Source organism: Centruroides sculpturatus, unplaced genomic scaffold (genome assembly GCF_000671375.1).
Source record: "Centruroides sculpturatus isolate CEXI.00-Female unplaced genomic scaffold, Cexi_2.0 scaffold2048, whole genome shotgun sequence".
Taxonomy (NCBI): domain Eukaryota; kingdom Metazoa; phylum Arthropoda; class Arachnida; order Scorpiones; family Buthidae; genus Centruroides; species Centruroides sculpturatus.
The window spans coordinates 52,600-74,864 of NW_019386182.1; the positions used below are offsets into that span (position 1 = coordinate 52,600).

The following is a 22,265-nucleotide window of genomic DNA, read 5'->3' on the forward strand; positions in this document are numbered from 1 at the left end:
AAAAAATTTTTCGTACATAGTCTGAACTTTCTAATTGGAAGAATATATCCTGAGTTCACCATGAAATTGTCTATATGCAAATGTAAGGATGACTCGTATCAACCACCAGGGGGCTTGAACCTGATAAAATTGGATAACTACTTGATGGTAGTGTGAGAAGACCTGTTGTTTTTAATGTAAAAGACGTCAGAACCTCAAATAAAAGGCTGACGTTTTGATCATTTTTAATATTGTGAGTTTTTTACCTATTCATTATTTGTTTTTATTGAAGTTTTTCTTCAACAATGTTACGGGTACTTCTGTGGTTGTGTTAATGGATTAGATAGACTCAAAAATTTAAAAAATTTTTCGTACATAGTCTGAACTTTCTAATTGGAATTATTAGTATAGTATATTAGTATATCGCTATTAACCAACTTTGCGTTGAATTTTCATCAATGTTAAGCTTAACAAATTTTTTTTAAAATAATAATCGTAGCTATTGTATCGTTAAAAATTATTTTATTGCTCACAAAACAAACAACCATTCGTAAAAGTCTCATTTAAATACTGGCTTCCCTTCAATGGTCTAACCTGTTGCCAGCTAAAACACACAAAAATTTAACAAAAATAATATTAGAGAGGCCAAGATATAGCCAAATATTGTAGTGCCACATCACTAGCGGACATTTGAAATTTGCCGACTAGAACGGTCGATTAACCAATGTGACGGTTAATCGAGGGTCAGATAATCGATGCTCTACTGTACTGGCCGCCGCTAGAGGACTTTTTTAACTCGTTTACATAGGAACTGTTCTACTTTCAGCACCGAGGTGAAATCAATGTTACACTATCCAGAACCTGTGCTCGATGCATATATATTGTATATCGCTTGACAAACGTTTTGGAGTGATCTGTTCGCTCTTCTTCAGGTCGACTGAAAATTCCCCAGACAGAGTGTATATTATTTGTTGGGATCAGGTGTCAGTTCCGACTGCGTGGGTCGTTTTGGCATGCGCGGTTGTGTGGTGGTGGGCATTAACGGGAAGGAAGAGCTAACCCTGTCTCTGGCCTGGCAATCACTGTTAGACACCAACCCGCTGCTTCCTCCCCACCACACAACCGCGCATGCCAGAAATGACCCACCCAGTTGGAACCGACACCTGATCCCAACAAATAATATACACTCTGTCCGGGGAATTTTCAGTCAACCTGAATAAGAGCGAACAGATCACTCAAAAACGTTTGTCAAGCAATATACAATATATACGCATCGAGCACCGGTCCCGGATAGTGTAACGTTAACTCATTTACATTTGACGGCAAACATGTAGCCTCAAATAAAAGGTCGGTATCGCCGTAAATTTGTTATAGCCTCTGCAAAACATGTGAAAGGACAAATGAAGATGGACTCAATTATATGTATAGTCCTAAAGGAAATATATTATATTTTTTCTATTAATATGACAATGTTTAAATTATTAATGACTAGCAGATGAGCCTGGTGTTGCTCACACAGTTGCTCAGGCAAAAAGTAACGATAGCAAAGATTATTAGATTATAGCTGATCTTTTCCGTTTGCACCGGTTGCAAGAATTAGGTCTCCTCTCTCGAGGCTAATTAGAAAATTTATACATTGGTCTAAAAATATGCTTGATTTTCCACAAAAATGCAAAAAACTGCATCTAAAATAGTATAGAAGAAGAGTTCTTCAGGGTAATTCTGAATCCTCTTCCTCTCCCCAGGGGGATTTCCAAAAATTCCTTCTTAGTGTGCATTCTCATGGAGTACCCTCACTGTGTACCAAATTTCAAATTCTAATCATTTGGGCTCTGTGCTTAATAATAATAATAACTCTCCTGTGGTCATCACTTTGTCATGATGAGAGAGCCCAGTAATTTTACTGATCCATAGGGCAATGCATGCTGGAGCACAAGCTCCTGGTAGGGACACCCATGCCAGTAAGGTCTATGGGGAGAAATGAAGCTGAGTGACCACACCCACATTCTGTAGAGATAATCTGGTTACTACCATGATAAATAAGTATGTTACTAACTCAGACGTCACCCGGGTTAACAAGGTTTGTGTTCGTGGTTAGGCAGAGGCTCACGTTCGAAAAATAGGCCACAGTCTCTCTTGGTTATCGGTGGCAAAAGCAGCACTGGTTTAAGCATGGCTACTGCAATGCTCTCAACAGATGTGAGGAATCAACCTAGCCTTGGTGTTTCTGTGGCAATGCATTCACAGACCACAAAGGCTGGAAAACCACGCCAACGGATGAAATGGACATCAGAAATGAACGAGTTTATCATCCGTACTTACTATTCAATCACAAAACTCGAAACAAACATGACAGCATACAGACAACAACTACACCATAGATTCACACAACAATATCCTCACCTCACTGTCACTGAACAAAAGGTTGTGGATTAAAAAAGAACAATTATACACAATGACCTTATCCAACAACAGGTTGCTGATCAAATACATCAACAGACAGAAACACTTAACATTAATGAAAATCACGTAACCTGTCAGGATAATCCAGCAACAAGCATTGATAATAGCACACATACAACAACTACAACTAATGATACTGCAGGCACTTCCTCATCCACCACTGATAACATAGATTTAGTTAATATGCTCTCACTTATATGTCTATTTCAGGAAACACTCACTAAATATACAGGTACAGATCCCACACAAAGACCATGAATACCAAAAATCAACACGTCAATTTAGTGTTTTTCCTACTACCTTTATGTAAACACTCACTTACTACCATACTACAGCCATTTAATTTCTACACTCTCAGACTCATGCATGACACTTATAAAAAGGGTTTGAACCTGATGTCAAGGCAAGCACCAACGAAGACTGAACCCAGGCTAGACCCCTATCCAATGCCTAACTGACAAGAAAAATGGAAGGAAAACATCTCACTCCAACAGTGCTGAACGAGGTATTGACTTTGAAGTTTCTCTCTCGGTTGACTTAAAGACTAAAGTTAATTTAATTTCTAAGCAAATAAAACAGATAGTTCTCGCAGGTAGCTGTCTCTGGAAACAGAACTCATATTAATGTTACTATTGCCTTACACTATAACTTTGTTACATCTGTTCTTTCTATTAAATGTGTTAAGTTTATTTAAATGGTTGTAGTAATTCCTGTATCGACGACGTTGCTGACCCTCCCACTTGCTCTATTTAGAAGACCACCGTCCTCTGACATGGTGAGCTGGACTCACCGTCCTGACGTCGGAGAACAGATTAAGCCTCAGGCCTTAACCCCTGACTTCTCACAGAAAAAACACAGAAAATAAGAATTAAAATACAAAGTTGAAACAAAGTAAGGGAAAGCTAATCCATGCCTGCAGAGCCTTACTCCAGGTGCACAGATGACCCAGGAGTGAGTGCTTTCAAGAGCCTGAGTAAGGGATATGAATGCGAGATGATGGAACATTGTATGCTTGTGAATGAGTTGGTGCAGGTTGCAAGGCCAGTTGTACCCTTCAAGAATATCAGCTTTCATTAAACTATCCCTAATGTGATTGAGGACAATTGCATTGAGGATTGTCCCCAATGTTAAATCTATGCAAGTATTGCTTAAAATTGCCATGTCCTGTAAGTAACTGAGTGAGGGTGTAACTAATGTAAAAGTGGCAAAGAATCACAGTAGTGTCAAACTTGGGGATGAAAGTGTAGGTGAGCCTACCAGTGGTGTCATGGTCCCAGCTGTCTTGCCAGAGAATGAAGATTTGCTTCTTGATATGATTGTTGATGTATGAGGTAGGAATGTAACTGAAAGTACTGGTAACTGAAGACTTTGCAGCTTGTTTAGCAAGACAGTCAATGGTCTTGTTACCGAGAACCCTCGCATGACCTGGGACCCATTGGAAATCTATTCTAATGTTGTCTAAGTGTCTGAGGATGTGGTGTATGAGATAGATGAGTTTTAAGTGTCTATCAGACTTTGCAATCCTGTGTAAAGCTACCCTGTAAAGCTACTGTCAGAATAAATGCAGTAGTGTAAGTAGTATCTTTTGTCCTTCCTACACCTAATGTGGATTAAGCTCATATAAATAGCTAAAGTTTCAGCCTGTGCTATTGAGCAGTGTGTACCTAGATGGAACAAGTGTTGTGAAGCTCATGGCCTAAGTCAGAATAAACTACAAAAGCGGCACCCATTTCATCACCCATCTTGGAACCGTCAGTGTAAATCCTAAACATGGAATGATCACCTGGATCTTTGACATAAACATCAGGAGCAAGTTGATGGGAGGGTTTTTTTGTCGATGCTGAATTGTTTGATATCATTGATCAAGGTCAAACTGGGGAAATTTTACCTACTCTAATCATTTTATCAACATCCACGTCACTATAATCTCGCCAGGGTAAGGTGATGAGATTTTCTTGCCAAATTTAAGTTGATAGGGGTCAACTCTGACATTACCAAAAGGGCACTAGTGGGTGCAATCCTATAAGCCTTACAAATGCGAAGAGCTGCAATCCTTTTAACAGGTAAGTTTTTTATGGTTATGGACTTTGGTGGTCACACGGCCCCAGACCTGTATGGCATAGAGGAGTGCTGGCTGAATTTCACTGCTGTAAATAAGCTTACTAGAAACACATGGGGTCTTGGCCCTAATGCTACTAATACCACTAATACCAATGAGGGCATTGGCCATCTTTTGAGCTTTGTCCATGATGTATTTGCTGTGGGTTGTGAAGTTTAGTCTCTCGTCAAGAATAATGCCCAAATATTTAATTTCTGTTGTTTGCTTTATTCTGTGAGCACCTATTTGAAGGGTAAGCTTCTTGACAACTATCATGTTTTCGCAATTGTCTGTGTTAATACGTTGCCTATGCTTAATACTCCACTGATGAATGTTGTTCAGCCCCCGGAGTGATGGATATGATTATGTTATTTTGTGTTGTATAAACACCTGCACTCCTGTCACTGAGATAGGACTGAAGAAGTTTGTGAAGATTTTGAGCGTGTAATGTGTGCAAGATAGAAGACCACCAGACATGATCAAAGGTGCCTCTAAAGTCAATAGTAATTATTGCTGTAGGCTGATTATTATGTTTAGCCTGGTGGATGGCATATACAGTACCTTTGTTTTTAGAGAAGCCAAACTGATTCTGGGCAAGGCTCTACGCTTGTGTAGATGCCAAGTGATCCTATTAATCATTAGACCATCAAACACTTATCATAGAGTTGGGAGAAGGCAGATCAGTCTGTAGTTTTTGTAAGTGTTAGTGCTGGTGGGTTTGGGAATCAATTTAACACTACTTTTTTTCGACTGAGTAGGAAAAAAGCCACTGTTCAAACAGATATTAAAGAGAATAACAAATGCTGTAGGATTGGTCTCACGCATGTTTAATCATTCTAGTGGTTATGCCATCACAGCCTGGGGCTTTGTATTTGGTGAGTGAACAAATGTTAGGCGGAGTGAGTGTAGAACTTCTGATGACCACTTGTGTACTGTCATCCTGCTGTGGTCCATCTGACTCCTACTGCCTCAAAACAGGGGCAGTTATACTGTATTCCACTGTATTTTGGCTATTTGTACTTTTGTGTTTAATAAATGGCACTCGACAGGTGCTCTGAGATGTCATATTTCACTCTTTCCTATCTACCCTTTTTCTTCTCTTCACTCTTCTCACTTCTTCTACAACTCTCCTTTTCCAAGGCTATACCTATTGGCTATACCTATTACATTTACATTTACTAAAGTCCTTTAGTAAATCCTTTAGTAAATGTAATCCTTTAGTAAATGTAAATGTAAATGTGGTCCATCTGAAGACTAGTGAAAATGAAGTGCACTGGATTGCCACTGCAAGTGTTGGTACAGAAATCCTTCCATGTGTTTGTCTTTGTTTTATTTATAAGGGTTTTGTAAACCTGTACTGATCTCTAAGTGTGACTTTTAGGAATGAACAGGACCCAGACATTAATGTGAGAGTATAGTGAGAACTATGATTATTTGTATTACTAGCAGTTTTCAGTTGGGTGACGATATACCTTTGTTGGTGGTATAATAGTGGTTGATCCTATGGGTGATGTGACTATTTCCTGTTACGTTGATCCAACTTTCCCGTGGTACAGGAGTAGGTTACAAGGGTGCTGGTGTTTAAGTGAGTAAGGTTGTGTTGGACCATGGTTTTGTTAACCCTAGGGTCATGTTTTAGACCATGCCAGGTTGCCAAGAAGTCACCTATTAGGATAGGCTTATCAGCAGGTGATGAATGTCTTTTCTATGGCCATGTCAATGTTAGTGGAGTCTGGAATATAGACAGAACATATGTAAAGGCAGGCATTAATGTTTTTGTTCCTGATGATACCGATAGCCAGGGTCCTGAGTTGGATAGACTTTCCAGTTATTGAACTTGACTGTCATGTTGTTAATAGTGTAGGGCTCTTGGATCATGATGATATCTGTATCTTGTGAATGAGGAGGGAGCAGGCAGCTTTGCATTTCTGTGTATTACTCTGTATGAGTTTATAGCTGCCTGTGCTCGTATTGTGAAGAGGTGTATTATTCATAGCTGACCCTATTGGCAGCTTGTATTTTCATGCATTTGGTTATGGGGCATTGTTGAGAGAATGCTTAATGGTTTAGCCTGGTGTTTAGTCTGTTTTAGTCTTATGTTTTCTCCCTTCTGGTAGAATGTTATTGGCCTTTGCACAATTTACACAGCATGGTTCCTGACTGTAGTCACTGTATGGGCAACCACAGCTACAAGGTTTGCCATGTCCACAATGTTATTTTTCTGTGCATTTGCTAGCTAGATGGCCATAGCCACAGCATGTGAGAGGGATGTAATTGTCTACTGCTATCATTGCCCATTGCACACTAACATATTGCTGTGGATTAGCATGTTCCTAATAATAGAAGTAACCTGAAGGACAATGTTCTGGTTGTATAATTTCTCAATGAAGTCACTAGTGACAGCGTCACCCAGGATATTTAACAGAATAGCCTTCGGTTATTTGACTGCCGAGTATTTATATCTAACCTATTTGATCATGTTTTGACTGAGTTAATGGCAGCCACCATTTTCTCACTGTCATTTTTTGTATTTAATTGAATGCAAACTCCATTGTTCCTAATTTTTCAACGCGCTCTTACAGAAATCCCTACCTGGCTCGGTTTTATATGTCGTGAGTGTATTTCTAATTTCATCCAGGTTAATGTTCTCTTTTGGAAACACAAGAACAATGTGTGTGCCAGCACTGGAATGTGGTTGTTTTTGTACCCTTTTTCCCATTTAGACATCAGATATAACCCAGGTCCACTACACTAATTAGGAAAATAAAAAGTTGCATACATATTTACCAAATTAAATTGGGTATTGTATTTTATTTAATAAGTATTAAAATTTCATCTTGGGTATGTCTAATGCATGAAAGACAAAGTAAATTTTCAAAATTGTGATTTTTTTATCCTTTTTCCTCAAATTCAGTTTTGGAACTATGGTAGAAATACCACAGAAGAAAATCAAATAAATGTTAAATTTCTCATTGTCAAAAGAACAAGAAATTTACAAAATGGACGTCACACCTAGAAAAACAAAGATAAGAACCTTTCTGCAATCTGGTCCACGTCGGTATTAGTGACTTCTTTGACTTTTCTCTTTTCATAAATAAATATGATGGTGCAGAGAATGATGACTTCTGCACAGATTCCAAGAAACGGCCACAGGGCAGCAAGCTTATCTACAAATAACAAAAATAATTTATTAAAATATACTAGTCATTTAAATGTTTTAAAATTTATCAGTTTTTCACTTCTTAGATTTTAAAGATTTTAGTCCATAAATCTGATACAAGCTTACCATCATCAAGCAAAATATATCTTGTATGATAATTAATATAAAAGTACATATTGTATAATCCTAAACCATGACATGATGGGGCAGGATTATCCAAAATGTAGAAAAATAAATTAAATTTTAATTTCAAAATTTACTTATTGAACAAATTATTTTGACAACTTTTTGTTGATTGCAATTGTTGCAACAGAATTAACATTTAAGTTTTGCTTTACACATTTCAAAATGCTAAATAAATTCCAAAAACTTCAATTTTATTCTCTGATTAAAAGTTTTAATTATCATTAGCAGACTGTTACTGGTAGGATCACCCAAACTACAGGTCAACAAAGATAGTTGCTGGCAGTAAGCCAAGGATAACTCTCCTTACAGTACAAAAATGGCAAACTGCTAAGAAACCCAAAAGAGAGATTATATGTTTCTTCAACTGAAAAAACAGACTGCTGACGAAGGGTCACTTGAAGGAGAAATTGGAATGCTATGGGATAGATATCAGAAACTAAGAAGAAAGGAAATACAGAGGAAAAGGCTGGAAAGATATTGTGAGGGGCTAGCCGGGGATACGGAGTAGTTATTACTCGTGTACCACTTAATCAGCAAACTATTCAGCAAGAATAGCCCTCTGATTGTCAAAAAGAATGGCTTTTCCTAATTCAAGGAAAATTGAGTGTGGAGGGACTTACAGATTTACTTAATTTTACAGCAGAACTAGGTGATCGCTAAATCACCCTCTTCCTTATGTCAGGATTCCCAACACCAGTTAATCAAATTTAGATATGCGGATTAACACGCGTGTGGTGAGGATAACACGGATTTGATTCAGACAGTGATGTGGCATTTCGTTAAAGGAATTTAATAAAACCAGAATAAACAAAATTATACAAAAAGGGAATTATTCAATAATTAAAATTAAGCGAATGACAGATTATGCGATTGAGAGAGAACGCTCACAAATTCAATGTTAATCATAATACCCCAATTTACTTTATCTTCTTCTGTATTGTATGATTATACTTCACTTCGTTGTTTTCTTACACTGCAATTCATGGAGCTGTCTTGCAAGGCACATAATTATATGTTTTCTTTTAGTCCATCTAATTTAACTCATTATTACTTTCATGCAGGACACAACTAAGGCGTTTTCTTTTGGTATAAGTACAGAATACGTCTCTCTTCTATGAGATCTTCATGCGTACTCCTAAGGGCGTTGGCCTTATGCAGCCAATATGGGATACTTCTCTCCTCTATGAGATCTCCTGACGTACTCCCTGAATATGGCAAAACTCTGACTATATCTCATGCTTTTCATCCAATTAGCGTTTAGGATCCTCTCACGTGAACAAAGGAAAAGGGGATTTATAGAGGGGTCGGCAATTCCCAGGGTGGTGAGATTTTTGGTAGATAAATGAAAAACAGAAGGATGTGTGTACTTCCATTAGAGGAAGTGGCTTTTTATCCATTTCCCATGTTAGAAAAACGATATTTTCACACCAAAAATGGAAGAATATTTTCTTTCAGAATTTAATTAATAATTAATCCCAGGGGCTATTTGGATCTCACAATATGCTTTAGAGTATAATGCCAATATTGGAAGTGAAAGTTCATAAATGAAAAGATTATGAAAACTGAAAATGACATTGAAAGCTATAATAGATGTATATGCTCCAACAGATGACTCCTGAGATCCATTGTCTCTCTCAATTTAAGAATCCCAGAGAGAGATTGTTATTGTGGAAGAGGAAAGTTGACAAGATTTAAACAGAAGGAATGTAAGGACTGAGCCAATGTGCCCATGGATGAACAGAATGAATGAAAACAAAAGGCATATTCAGGACACGAATCTTCTTCCAAAACAGACCTGCTACAGGACTGAAAGCAAACATTTGAGATAGATACTAATTATGAAAGGAATGCAAAGTATATGTGTATATACTTAGTGGAAAAAGTAACATTTTAGGTGGTTGATTTCAAAGTATGAGCAAAATAGAGAAAAGATCAACTAACTAAAAAATATGCTTGTATTTTTTTATCAAAATATTCACTTTCACATCCAGTTACATTTTCGCAATGGGAGGGCAGTTTGAAAATACAATTTTTAAAAAAGGAAGTGACTCAATTTTTAATGTTATAGCTGCGTGATTTGTAAATGGTTTTCCATGCATATGATCATCCAAAGATTTATAAGAATATGGTAATTTGGCAGAGATAAGACAGCAGAATAGGAAGGATGATGTAAAAGTTCCCATCTCAATTGCATTATTTTGTAAAAACAAAAACACCTTTGATGCTTCTTCAAAGATGGCTGTTTTAGCCTTAATTTGTACACTTTGTAGCTGCTTGCTATAAAAATTTGATGTGAGAGTTCAACCAACATTTAAGTAATATCTTGATAAATAAAATTATTTTAAACAAAAACTACAAGCATTTTTATTCACTTTGAAAAAAAATGAAATTATTTATTTGGTTGCCTGATATTCACTATTCAATAAATGTCCCCAAGGAAATTGTTGTAGGTGGTCTTGAAGTAAGAAGCATTAGTGAACATTTAATAAAGTGATAAAGGAATTATGAATACTTGCAGAATAAAGAATTGAGGTACTGAGCTTTTGAAAAGTGTATGCTCCAAAAAGTTACTGCAGAGTGTTGTCTCTCACCAACATTATTTAATATTTATGTAAATGTTACGTGTTGGTCATAGGAATGGGCCAGAAAAGGTCTACAAATTAGATTATAGATGATAGATGGAAGAATTATATCTATCTAACTGGGACAGAGGCATTTCCATTGGAGCCAAAAAGTTAACAACCTAAGGTGTGCTGATGATATTTTTATAGCATGCAGTGAATCAGAACTTGAATATATTATGGAAAGACTTGAAACTGAGAGCAGGGAATATGGATTACTAATTAATGGAAGTAAGGATGTAATAAGTAAATTATATAGAATTTGGAAAGATTCTGAGATTACTAATTTTAATAAATTAAATCTCATAAGAAAGCTAATTTTCCTGATTGCCACTTATGCTGCAGAAACCTGGACCATAAATGACACCTCTCAGAAGAAACTTGATTCCTTTGAGATATGGACATATAGAAGAATGTTAAGAATCTCTTGGATGGAGCACCAAACAAATTGCTCCATCCTACATCAACTGAAAATCACAATATGCCTTACCACTAAAATTCACCATCCTACCTTTGATTTTTGGAACATATTTCCAAGCACAAAAAAAATTTTGAGAAACAAATTCTAAAAAGGAAGATTAATGGCAAATTAGGACATTTGCCATTAATTTGCCTAGAGGCAGGTATCGGAATAGGTGGGCAGACCAGGTAATGGTGATTACAGGACATACATTGCACGAAGCCATCCAAATAGCACAACACCATGAAAAGTGGAAGGATACAATTAAAGCCATTAATATCACCACACTCTGAAAGGGCAAAGGACTAAGAAGAATCATTTGCAGATGATCAAGGAGTTATGTCACAAGTTTTGTATCTTTTCTATTCTGTGTGCAGATACTGGATGAAGAATATAAGAAATGGGATCTGAACATTAGTTATGCAAAAACAGAACATTTAACTACAAGAGCAGAGCAAGATCTTGGGTGAATGGGAATGGAATAAAAATATTTGAGTACTTCAAATACCTGGGTCAGTCTTGCAGGAGGATAGTAGTTAAATGTTAAATTTAATATTGTGGAATGGGAATATCCTGAAGAAAACAAAAAGAAAAGCTATAACATAATCCTACAAAGTCTAGTATGGTGTGGAAACTTGAACAGTGTACAAAAAACAGGAGCATAGACTCTTGTTTTTGTTCCAAATAGAAGTAGAGATTAAATTCTAGAAAAGGGCAGTAAAAAATATAGCTCCAATGGTAAGAACAAACAAAACATATGGATCAAGAACAATTGCAGGAAATAATATATAAAGGAAAGTGAAAAGAAGCATGATGAGAGGATACAATGGACAGAGAAATATGAAGAAATGAGGAAATCCCACTGCATAGGAAAAATTCACGCTGCTGATAAAAATCTTTTAATATTTTTAATCATTAGGGATTAATTTTGTTTTCCACAGAATGATCATGTCTAATTCTTGCCCATAAATTGATATTAATAGGCATCAGATATTTGTTTAATAGCATCTTATAACCCAAAATGTATTTCTTGATAACAACATTTATAGCTATATTATTGTAATAAATATACATATTATTTCCTTCTAAAGCTAATAATTAAAAACCATTATTCAATGAATTATTGGAGTTTTGTGTTGATTTCTTATTATAAAGTTTTACCTTTTACTCTGACGAGAGTTGTAGCATTAGAACTGCTAATTCCGTTGTCTGCTTCACACATGTAGTTAGCACGATCGGTGAATTCTAATTCGTCTATTGTAAGAATCGCATTCGGAATTCCTTTGTCGTCTTCTGAAAATCCAATGTGATCGTCACTGCCATTTAATAACTGTCCGTCTGAAACGAAGAACAACAAATTTGTACTCATTACATATATAAAGATTATTAAGAGAAATAATCTAGTCACAAAAAGACAAAATTTCCAATGGAATAAATTTTTTGAAAACTATTTTCATGCAAAAGACAAAATTGAAGAATTAAAAAATTCTAGAAAGCATTTCAAATCGAAATATTGCACACAATATGTGCATTAATCATAATACATTGTTATAAAAAAATTCCTTAACAAATACTTTTCTCATAATTTCTCAAAATAGGTCATAAGACAAAGGTCTTATGACCTATTTTGTTTAAGAGCATCTTTATTCCACCCCTGAAAGCATCATTTTAAATATGAGATGTAGCAAATAATTTTTATCCATACATCTCGGTAAAGAAAAATTTCATTCAAATGAACCCATTAATTATAAAAATCATTTGAACGATTTTCTCATCCCTTTTTATTACACTGTAACTTACTAAAGGACTAGCTGCACGCGTTACCATTTCAACTACTGAATAACTGTGGAATAATACTGTGCCAATAACCAATACATCAAACTGAAACCAATAAATTATCATTATTTGTTGTCAATGATAAACAATTCTCCTACCTCTTTCACCATAACAATTCCCTTGATTGTTAGGAGATTGCACTAGTGTTAAAAAAGTTTGAGTTGTTGCAGCTCTTGTAAATTTTTAACACCAGGGCAATCTAACAGCTGGAGGAATTTTTATGTTGAAAGAAGTAGGGTTGTTTATATCTGTATTTGTTGTCAGTGAAAGACTTTTTGATAATGTTGATTATTATACCGACGATATAAAAATTTATCAGTTTTAGTTTCGCGTGCGAGTTATTGGCACGGCACAAAGTAATCATCGACATCCTACCGACATCCTACATAATTCTTAGTAATGGAGGGCAATCTTGTCTGTGGCATTTCAGTAAAATGCCACATAGTTTTACCATCGGACACCGTATAATTTTTGTATCGTGAATTTATGGCCAACAGTTTGCATTAGCCTAGTGACTGTAAATTTAAAAATTTATCTTCAAATCTTTTTCTATACACTCAATACTTTTCAATAATTCATAAGTCTTGATGTTCGATATCAAAATTTTAGTTTAACATAGTCCTACCATGGAATAAATTCATTCAAAGGAACTTATCATTACTTTTCAATTTTACATAAAATTTTTCTAAATGTACAATTAATCAGAATCAGAATTTAAACTAATTTAAGAGGTGCCAATCTGCACAAAAGATAAATGTACTTACATACCTTTGTACCAAGAAATGGTGGGAACCGGAATGCCCACTTTGACATTGCAGTGCAAATTTAACTTGTTACCCTGTACCAAATTGATAGACTTGTCGAACTGTTCCACTTGAGTCTTTGCTGTCAAATGAAATTACACAGATACATAATCAATGCAAATATTTCAAATATTTTGGTTCCTTAAAAATAATAAGTACTACTTATAAATAACTAATAAAAATTACTTTACAAAATTTTCAATGTTTAAATTGAAAAAGGTAATGATTTTAAACTGAGAAAAAAGAGATTATTTATTGGTATTGATTAGAGAATATGTAATATTTAATTACTTCTATGGAAATTTATGCAAAGATATAATTTTTGCATGAATTTTTATCAAACTTAACTAATTTTACTTTGGCTAAAACTAATTTTGTTTATAACAGTTTAACAACTAAAACTAGAATTATCATCAAATTAATGTAATTATATGTAAAAAATAAACAAAATTCAGAATATTTGGGTTAAATTTGAGGAATATAAATTCAATTACAGGGGGTCTACTCAAATCTAGAAACATTCCCTGACTTTCCCAGGCTGACATGAAATATTTCCAGGTTCTGAAGCATCATTATATTATTAATTAATGAATCAAAAATACTTTTACAAATGAAATGAAATGAAATGCCGGTCATACAGAGGAATCTTATTATAAATAACTATACTATTTAATCATTAAAATGTAGTTCCAGCTGGTTTAAGAATAATTTAAAACAATCAAATTACAATTTCCTATGAAGAGCTTTTATCTGTTCATCAATTTTCTTCAAGGAGGCAGATGTTTCTTGCATAATTTGTTGCTTTTTCTATGAAAGTGACCTCAACTTGCCTTTAATTTGTTTTTTCCTCATTACTCTTGATTTCAGTTTAATGCAATTCTTTTTCTTCAATGCTTCCATATGTAGAGTGCATTTCTTGCAAAACAAATAGGTGGTTTAGATATTTCAACATTTTAAAATCCATCAGCAGTGATAACAATCATAAACATCATCTTGTGCAACAAGAGGCTCATTTGACAGATTTGTTGTTAACACACGTTTTTGATCAAGAAACTACGTTCTACAGATGAATCTCCAAATGACAAATTCAAAATTGCAAGGACAAAAGAAATAAAATGTTCACTATCAACAACTCCAGTGAGAGAACTGTCATGTGATCTAGTCCAGGGGTGGGCAACCTGCGGCCCATTATTAATATTTTGTGCGGCCTGTCGCATAAAATATTAATAGATATGTCAATTTCCCAGCTTAAGAAAGTATGCAGCAAAAATTCTATTGTATTGTTATTTTCTACAACTTATTTATACGAACAGATTTTCCCCCCAATGAATTTAGTAAAAATTAAAACAAGTAATCGACTAACAGACTCGCATCAAAACTAGCAGTGACTAATATTCGGCCAAATATTTCTGACATATTACATTCACGTCAGTTCCAGAAGTTAAATTAAGTATACCTATGTTAATTTATAATTATTTATGAATAGATAATTGATTTACCAGCAGGTTTTTTCTTTTTTCTTTTGCGTGATGCCCATGTCAGTTCAAAAGTTTTAAAATGTGGCCCTTGCATAGAAAAAGGTTGCCCATCCCTGATCTAGTCCATTACATTTAACAGAAAAATCAAATGTTCTTCAATACTAAACTTACATTTTTGTGCAGTACACAATTCTATAAAAAATCAGAATGATTTTATTAGAACTTTTACTTTGGATACAACCAAGTAGTGTTAGCAATGAAACTGGTTTTAGCAAATACCAGTTTTGAATGGGAAACAAAATTGGTATCGTTGTGTTATTTGCCTTTTTTGACTTAGTTGGCAGTAAAGTGTATTTGGATTTAAGACGGTCGGTCCAGCTAACCAACGTACCACCGGAAAATTTCGGCATAATATTACAATTTATGTGCAGCACCAATTTTCCATCCTTGACTTTTTCAAAATAATGCCACGTATTGCTTGTGTTTAATTTTAAAACGATCGTTTTCAAATGCTGTTTCTTAAATACTTAGACTCTGGAATTTACCAATGTCAAAGAAATGTAGATTCTTTTTGATGGGAATTACTTGCAATACGGGCGTAGCCATAAATCTTAGATAATAGTTACTGTAAATATTTTATTAATATGAACAATAAAATAATAATGTTTTATTACCGCATTTTATTAACATTAATTAATTTTATTGGATTCAAAGCCAGTTTTAAACTGGTTTGGCATCCAATATTTAAAAATCAGTTAACTGATTTTGAGAACTTCCAGTTTTTACCAGCACTGATACAAAGTAAATATAATAAATGTATTTTAAACTTAAAATCTTCTTACGTGAATACTGGAAAGTATATAAATTAACACTCCAAAATCTTTAAACGTCCAGTAGTAAACAATTTAATAGTAAACAAACGTTTTCGACCGTACTTTCGGTCTTCCTCAGGTTTAAAAACCAGTTAGATTCGAACCAGTGCAAGCGTAGAACAATGATTATGAAATTATTTTGAAAAATAGAACAGCACTAACGGATTTTAAAAGAATACAGTTATACATGTGCATTGCCATGGCAACGGAATGACATATGTAATACATAAATTATATAAATATATATAAATAAATACATCAAATGGGGATGTGGTCTCTAACTGCTGGAGTGGGCGTCGCCCGCTATCTCATAGCAGTACTTCCAAGCGTGTAACACATTGACCGCATCATTAGCTTTAATGCAATTGGTGCGTAACCAGGCTTTGTAAATTTCCAGTGCCTCTAGATTTCGCAGGTGTTCCACCCGGTGAGAAAGTTTGATCAGTTTGGCCTCATGTGGGTCAGCTCTTATTAGAGACCACATCCCCATTTGATGTATTTATTTAAATATATTTATATAATTTATGTATTACATATGCCATTCTGTTGCCATGGCAATGCACATGCACATGCATAACTGTATTCTTTTAAAATCCGTTAGTGCTGTTCTATTTTTCAAAATAATTTCATAATCATTGTTCTACGCTTGCACTGGTTTGAATCTGACTGGTTTTTAAACCTGATGAAGACCGAAAGTACGGTCGAAAACATTTGTTTACTATTAAATTGTTTACTACTGGACGTTTAAAGGTTTTGGAGTGTTAATTTAATAAATGTATTTTACACGTGAAGATTTTTTTTGTTACTGTTTTCTATTGCCAACATTTAATGTTAATTTTTTTTACCTTAAACAACTATAAAATGAAACAAATTACATTGTTTTTTCTGCCTTTGTGAAAATTTTCGAAAACTACCTTACAAATCGGATTACCTACCCCAGCTTAATAATAGGTTATTAATGTACTTAACCTCGACTAACTGGACAAAAGTTTACTACCTTTCCTATTTTCTAAAGACCTGTTTTAATGAGAAAACACAACAGATCAAATGTTTTCTAAAAATATCATTTTAAAAGTAACAGACTTATCTTCAGTAAAATTTCTTTGTTCCTTTAAACTTGTCAAAGTTATATTTTTCAGATATTACTTGGATAATAGTTAGTCCACACATCAAACATTAGTAGAACAATGCAGTCATTACCCTTTTGCATAATTGAAATGAGAAACTGAAAAATTCTCAGAAATATTGAAGAAGGAAAGAATAACGCAGGCAGAATAAATCAAAAGAATTTTTGTTAGGACCGTTCTTTGTGGATCGAGCTCACTTTAACGAGTATAACCACATCCCAACACGTAACAAATATGTGGTGCATGCATTAACCAATCAATGTTAAAAGTAACTTTACAGATTTAAATCAACTATTAAAAGAAAAAAACAGAACAGATAAACAAAGTATTCTATGTAATGGCTAATTATAAATCATACTATTGTGTTGTATAATTCAAAACAAATTAAGAAAGTGCAAAATAAGTAAACTGTTTGTAGATTTTTTTAAACAAAATATATGCCTGTTATAAAGATAAATATCCTAATATCAAAATTAATCTATCTGAAACTCTTAATGTTAATAAGCATTAGATTTATCTTTAAATTATCAAAATATACACTGTTAAAAATAAACGGAATAACAGCTTGATCATAAATTTGCAAATATATCTGTAAAAATATAATCTCAATATGAATAATCATAAAATAAAATAAATTAGTTAATAAAAATATCAGAAATGAACTATTAATAAACAGAAGTTTATCTCTGATAATTTTTGCTACTAAACTCTTACATGGCATGCTCCGAGAAAAAAAAATATTTTCGCACAGACGACCCCCTATAACACTGTTGATTATTCCGTTTTATATGAATTCCGTGTTGTACGAGTCACTTAGATTTTACAAATATGCGAGCCGTTCACAGCCCAGCACACGTATTTGTAAAATCTAATTGACTCGTACAACATGAAATTCATATAAAACGGAATAATCAACAGTGTTATAGGGGTCAACTGTAATTTGTATTTGTATAAAACCTTTCAGCTGCTCATCTATTAAATCAATAAGATAATTGGAAGACCGGAGAGAACGACTCAGGAAAAAGATGATTCTTTAAAACAGTTTAATATAAACTTTATTACTTTTCTACTCCATGCTACAATTACATAATCTTAAACACTAATAATTTTAATGAGTCTCACCTTTTATTTCTTTTTATGTTAGATTAGTAAAAAGATAAAAATGATAAGACTCCTTAAAAAGTAATAGCATTTAAGATTGCTTAAATGGATTATTATGAAAAACTTATTTAAGGTGTATTGCTTGCTTTATAAAGTTTGGAGAAATATTTTTTCCAAACTATTGCCCACTGTTAAAGATTTGTTACTAGCTTTACTAAAAAAAGAGAAAGTGCATGATAGAATATGCAAATCTGAATGAAACTTTTGCGGTTTGAAGGTGGTGCCTCCCAAAAAAATGGACAAAATATTAGATGTAGATGGCCAGTCGTTCAATAATAATGAACAAAAAATTTTTTGTGTCATTTATAAAGAGTGCAATAATAACACATTTAATTAAACTTTAACTTCCAGTAACAAAAATTTTGTAATGTAAAAATTTTTTGTGAATGTTTTCCACCTTAATCAACCTCGGGTTGTCGGCGATATTCCAAAACTGGAATGCACAGAACACAAAATTTCTCAATATATTTTTAAATAATTAGAACCATTTGTGCTAATAAAACAGACATGCAAACCGATCTCCAGAATGCCACATTAATTAAGTAATCGTTTCAAACCGATTGCCTAGGGGCCCCAGAAGCCTTGGAAATATACAAGGCCGATCCATCTGGCAATTGATTGTATCAACTTTAAAGATGGAAGAAGCGTTTCATTTGCATGGCAATGCTTTTACAAAAATTGGGAATTGCCAACATAAGTTAATAATAATAATTATTATTATTATTATTTTGTATTTTATTTCTTAAATTTATATCTGGTTTAATTGTAGATTTACCACTGATTAATTTTTTGTTGTTTTACAACATTATGTTTTGTTCTAATTATTTAAAAATAGATTGAAAAATTTTGTGTTCTGTGCATTCCAATTTTGGAATATTGCCGATGACCCCAGACAGACCTTGGTTTAGGTCAAAAACATTTGTCAAAAATTTTTCTTACTGGAAGTTAAAGGTTTAATTAAGTGTGTTCAATAAGTCATTCCAGTACTGAGATGAAGGTAATTTTATAGAGTGCAATAAAAATGATGTTTCCATGCACTGACTGGTGGTGTGCTAAGATCTCCACCTACTACAATATTGTCCTGACTTTGAATCCCAATGGAAGTTTTTGTTTTCTAACTTTTATTAAAATAAACTATTTATAATGAAACTGTCTGAAAACTGGCTCCCATAAATAAATACCAACTTTACCAAGTTATGTTCAATCAACTGAGATGGTTTGGACATGTGCAACGCTAACCAGAAACAACCCCAGTGTAAAGAGTCCTGGGAATGTCAGTGGAGAGGGAAAGAGGGAGAGGAAGACCTGGAATGAGATCCTTAAATGTGATATAGAAGAGTACAGCATCTCTGCAGAAGTTGCTTTGGACAGGACAGAATGAAAGAGAAAGACTCAAAGTGCTGATACTGTATAATTGGGAAAAGGACAAGAAGAAGAAGACTGAATATCTGTCCTTGACTTTTGTTCATTGTCATGGTGAATGCCTGGATAATGGGAAATTGAAGTTGTATAATTGTAAAAGAGAAATGGTATCTGAGTAAGCATGTGGATAGCAGTAAAAAGAAACAGAAACAAACTCAAAAAATTATTCATAATAATAAATCAAAACAAAGAACACAACAATAAACTTACTCCCTCAATAACCAGAAAGCAAAGACCCAATCTCCCTCCACAGTGTTCACTGTCAGGATCTGTACATTGATTGTGTTGTTAAACAGACCACATTTAATTAATCTCATTCCATTAATCAACCCTTTTTAGTGTCAAGATTCCTGATGAGCATGACTATGGCTCTGATTTTTAATGTTAACTTATGTGATGGATCTCAGTTGTGTGCAGAAATTCTCTTGTTATCTCAAGAATATATTGCTAGGTATTCTCAAGTAGTTACAGTTTTCCATGCAGAATGTTCTCAAGATCATCATGAGAATGGGTAGAATACAACTCCACTTTTCCATTATGGTAACAGCCACTAAAATGAAAGTTGTTTCTACTACAATATTCAACTTGAGTGATGCAAGTTTGTTGAGGTTCGAACCTGTTCTAGAGCTAATTTCATTTAGTTGTCTGATGCTGAGGATTGCAGACTTACTTCTTTTGCTCATGTTCCCCAATGTTAAATAAGAAAATGAATGGTTAAATTAAAAGTAGGCTAATTGTAATGTAATTAGTATGTTAATTAAGATAAACAGCTTACATTAAGGTGAAATTATCAATTATATAAGGAAAATAATTAAAAAAAAAAAAAAAATAGGAAAAAAGCATAGTTTAACTATGCATAACAATGACAACTTTGTGCAAGAATTGAACAGAACAAAGAAAAACAACCCAATGACAATCTCATCAGAAGATGGTATATGTCAACTTTATGACCTGAGAGAGTGTCAACTTAAACTTTTTCAGAGACAATGGTGACACTTTATGAAACCTTTCCCTCGACCCTTAGTCACCTTTTGAGAATTTTGCACTTTTCAATATGACAAGAATGGCCAATTTTAGTCAGTCAGTGCCCATTCTCCAAGTTGTAGGGATTAATGTTTTGTGCCTTCCCATCCAGTCGGACGTGTGCTTCATCTGAATTTGTCCGAGTGCTACTGAATTTGTCCGAGTGCTACTCTACACAGATTGTCTAAAGCTCTGTCTCCTTGACAACTATTTTCTGACGTGAAGAACTGTTTGTCTGTGCTCCAATATGGGAATTATTTGTCAAGATTTGAATCTCCCGAAATTTGTAAAACTCTTTCTCTATGATAACAACATATGCAACTGCAAATACTGTCTTACTTAAGACGGATACCACACTGTACAAACTTTCATGCTATCTAATAAATGTTTAAGTGTAGTTAATTGTGTTGAGTGACTCCTTCCAACTGAATCTCATCATTTCCTACTCTATCCTTTTACCATAGTCTCATATATGAGATCACATCATTACCATCCATAAAAACACTCAAAATGTCTAGTAGATTTAACCTACATGGTGTTAGGAATTTCTAGCGTAATCATTTACATTCAGTGATAAGGCCCTGAAGGCTATGGAAGGCTATAGGAACTTCACAGCTGGTGTCAATTAGGCTATCCTGGCCCTCACAACTGTTATAAACACTTACTTTTATTTTTCATAGATTTAATATTAATAAATTTAAATATCATAAAATTAAGAATTAATGTTAAAAAATAATGCAAAATTCAAAATTTAGCAAAAGTAGCAGGTACGGTTAAAAAAACTAAATCACTAGAAGACATACAAGTACCTGACATATTTATCATCTAGACTTAACATTGTAAACAAACCTTTGCCACTCTGCCATGCCTGAACCATAGCACCTTTCTCAAATCTTTCTTCAGCAGCATCCTCTACAGAGTAAGAGATTTGATACCTGAACCATATTTTCAGCTCCAGCTGTTTACTCAAAGTAAGTCAGACAGAGTGAAACCCCCTCTCATTTAATATATAGATTAATTAAACAAAATAATTTGTATTTTATTTGTTAGCATTTTTTGACTAGTACACCTATCATTGACCTAATTACTTGGAATGGACTAATTTTATTACTTTTTTTATTGCTTTTTTACTGTACTTACAAATATAAACTGATTGATCTTATTTGGTTTGGAACTATTAAAGTGAGTGGATCAAAGTTTTTATCATCGTCAGTAAAATGGAGCCAGTGCCATTGTCTAGAGTTGCATTTCCAGATAGTTCTCAAGCAATTTTTTTATACATCAATTAGAAATTCAAGAGTTGTTTTGAAACAACTTTTAACTTATTTATTCAGAACAATTATTGTAAATTGACACTAGAAACATACATAATCCATTGGCAAATATTTTAGTAACAGTAAAAACTGTAGGCAACAAAATTATTTAAAAATACATATTATTTTAACAGTTTGAAATAACCAATTTCAGGAAACATCAGGGTTCAAATTTGGAACAGTATTGTAGTAGGCAGAAGTCATTGCCAAGCAGCTCATTGACATGTCATCCTTATCAAGTTAACTGCAATAACTAGTTTTCA

At 33.9% G+C, this 22,265-nt stretch overlaps 1 protein-coding gene across 1 annotated transcript in view; it reads right to left on the reverse strand.

Annotated features, from left to right (window-relative positions):
- LOC111613970 (basigin-like) overlaps positions 1-22,265 on the reverse strand; it is a 29,655-nt gene that overhangs the window by 2,044 nt on the left and 5,346 nt on the right. Inside the window, exons 4-6 of the mRNA XM_023355320.1 lie at positions 13,572-13,688; positions 12,129-12,305; positions 7,575-7,707 (exon numbers count right to left, since the gene is read on the reverse strand). Coding sequence (XP_023211088.1) covers positions 7,575-7,707; positions 12,129-12,305; positions 13,572-13,688 — 427 coding nt within the window. The remainder of the gene's footprint in view (positions 1-7,574; positions 7,708-12,128; positions 12,306-13,571; positions 13,689-22,265) is intronic.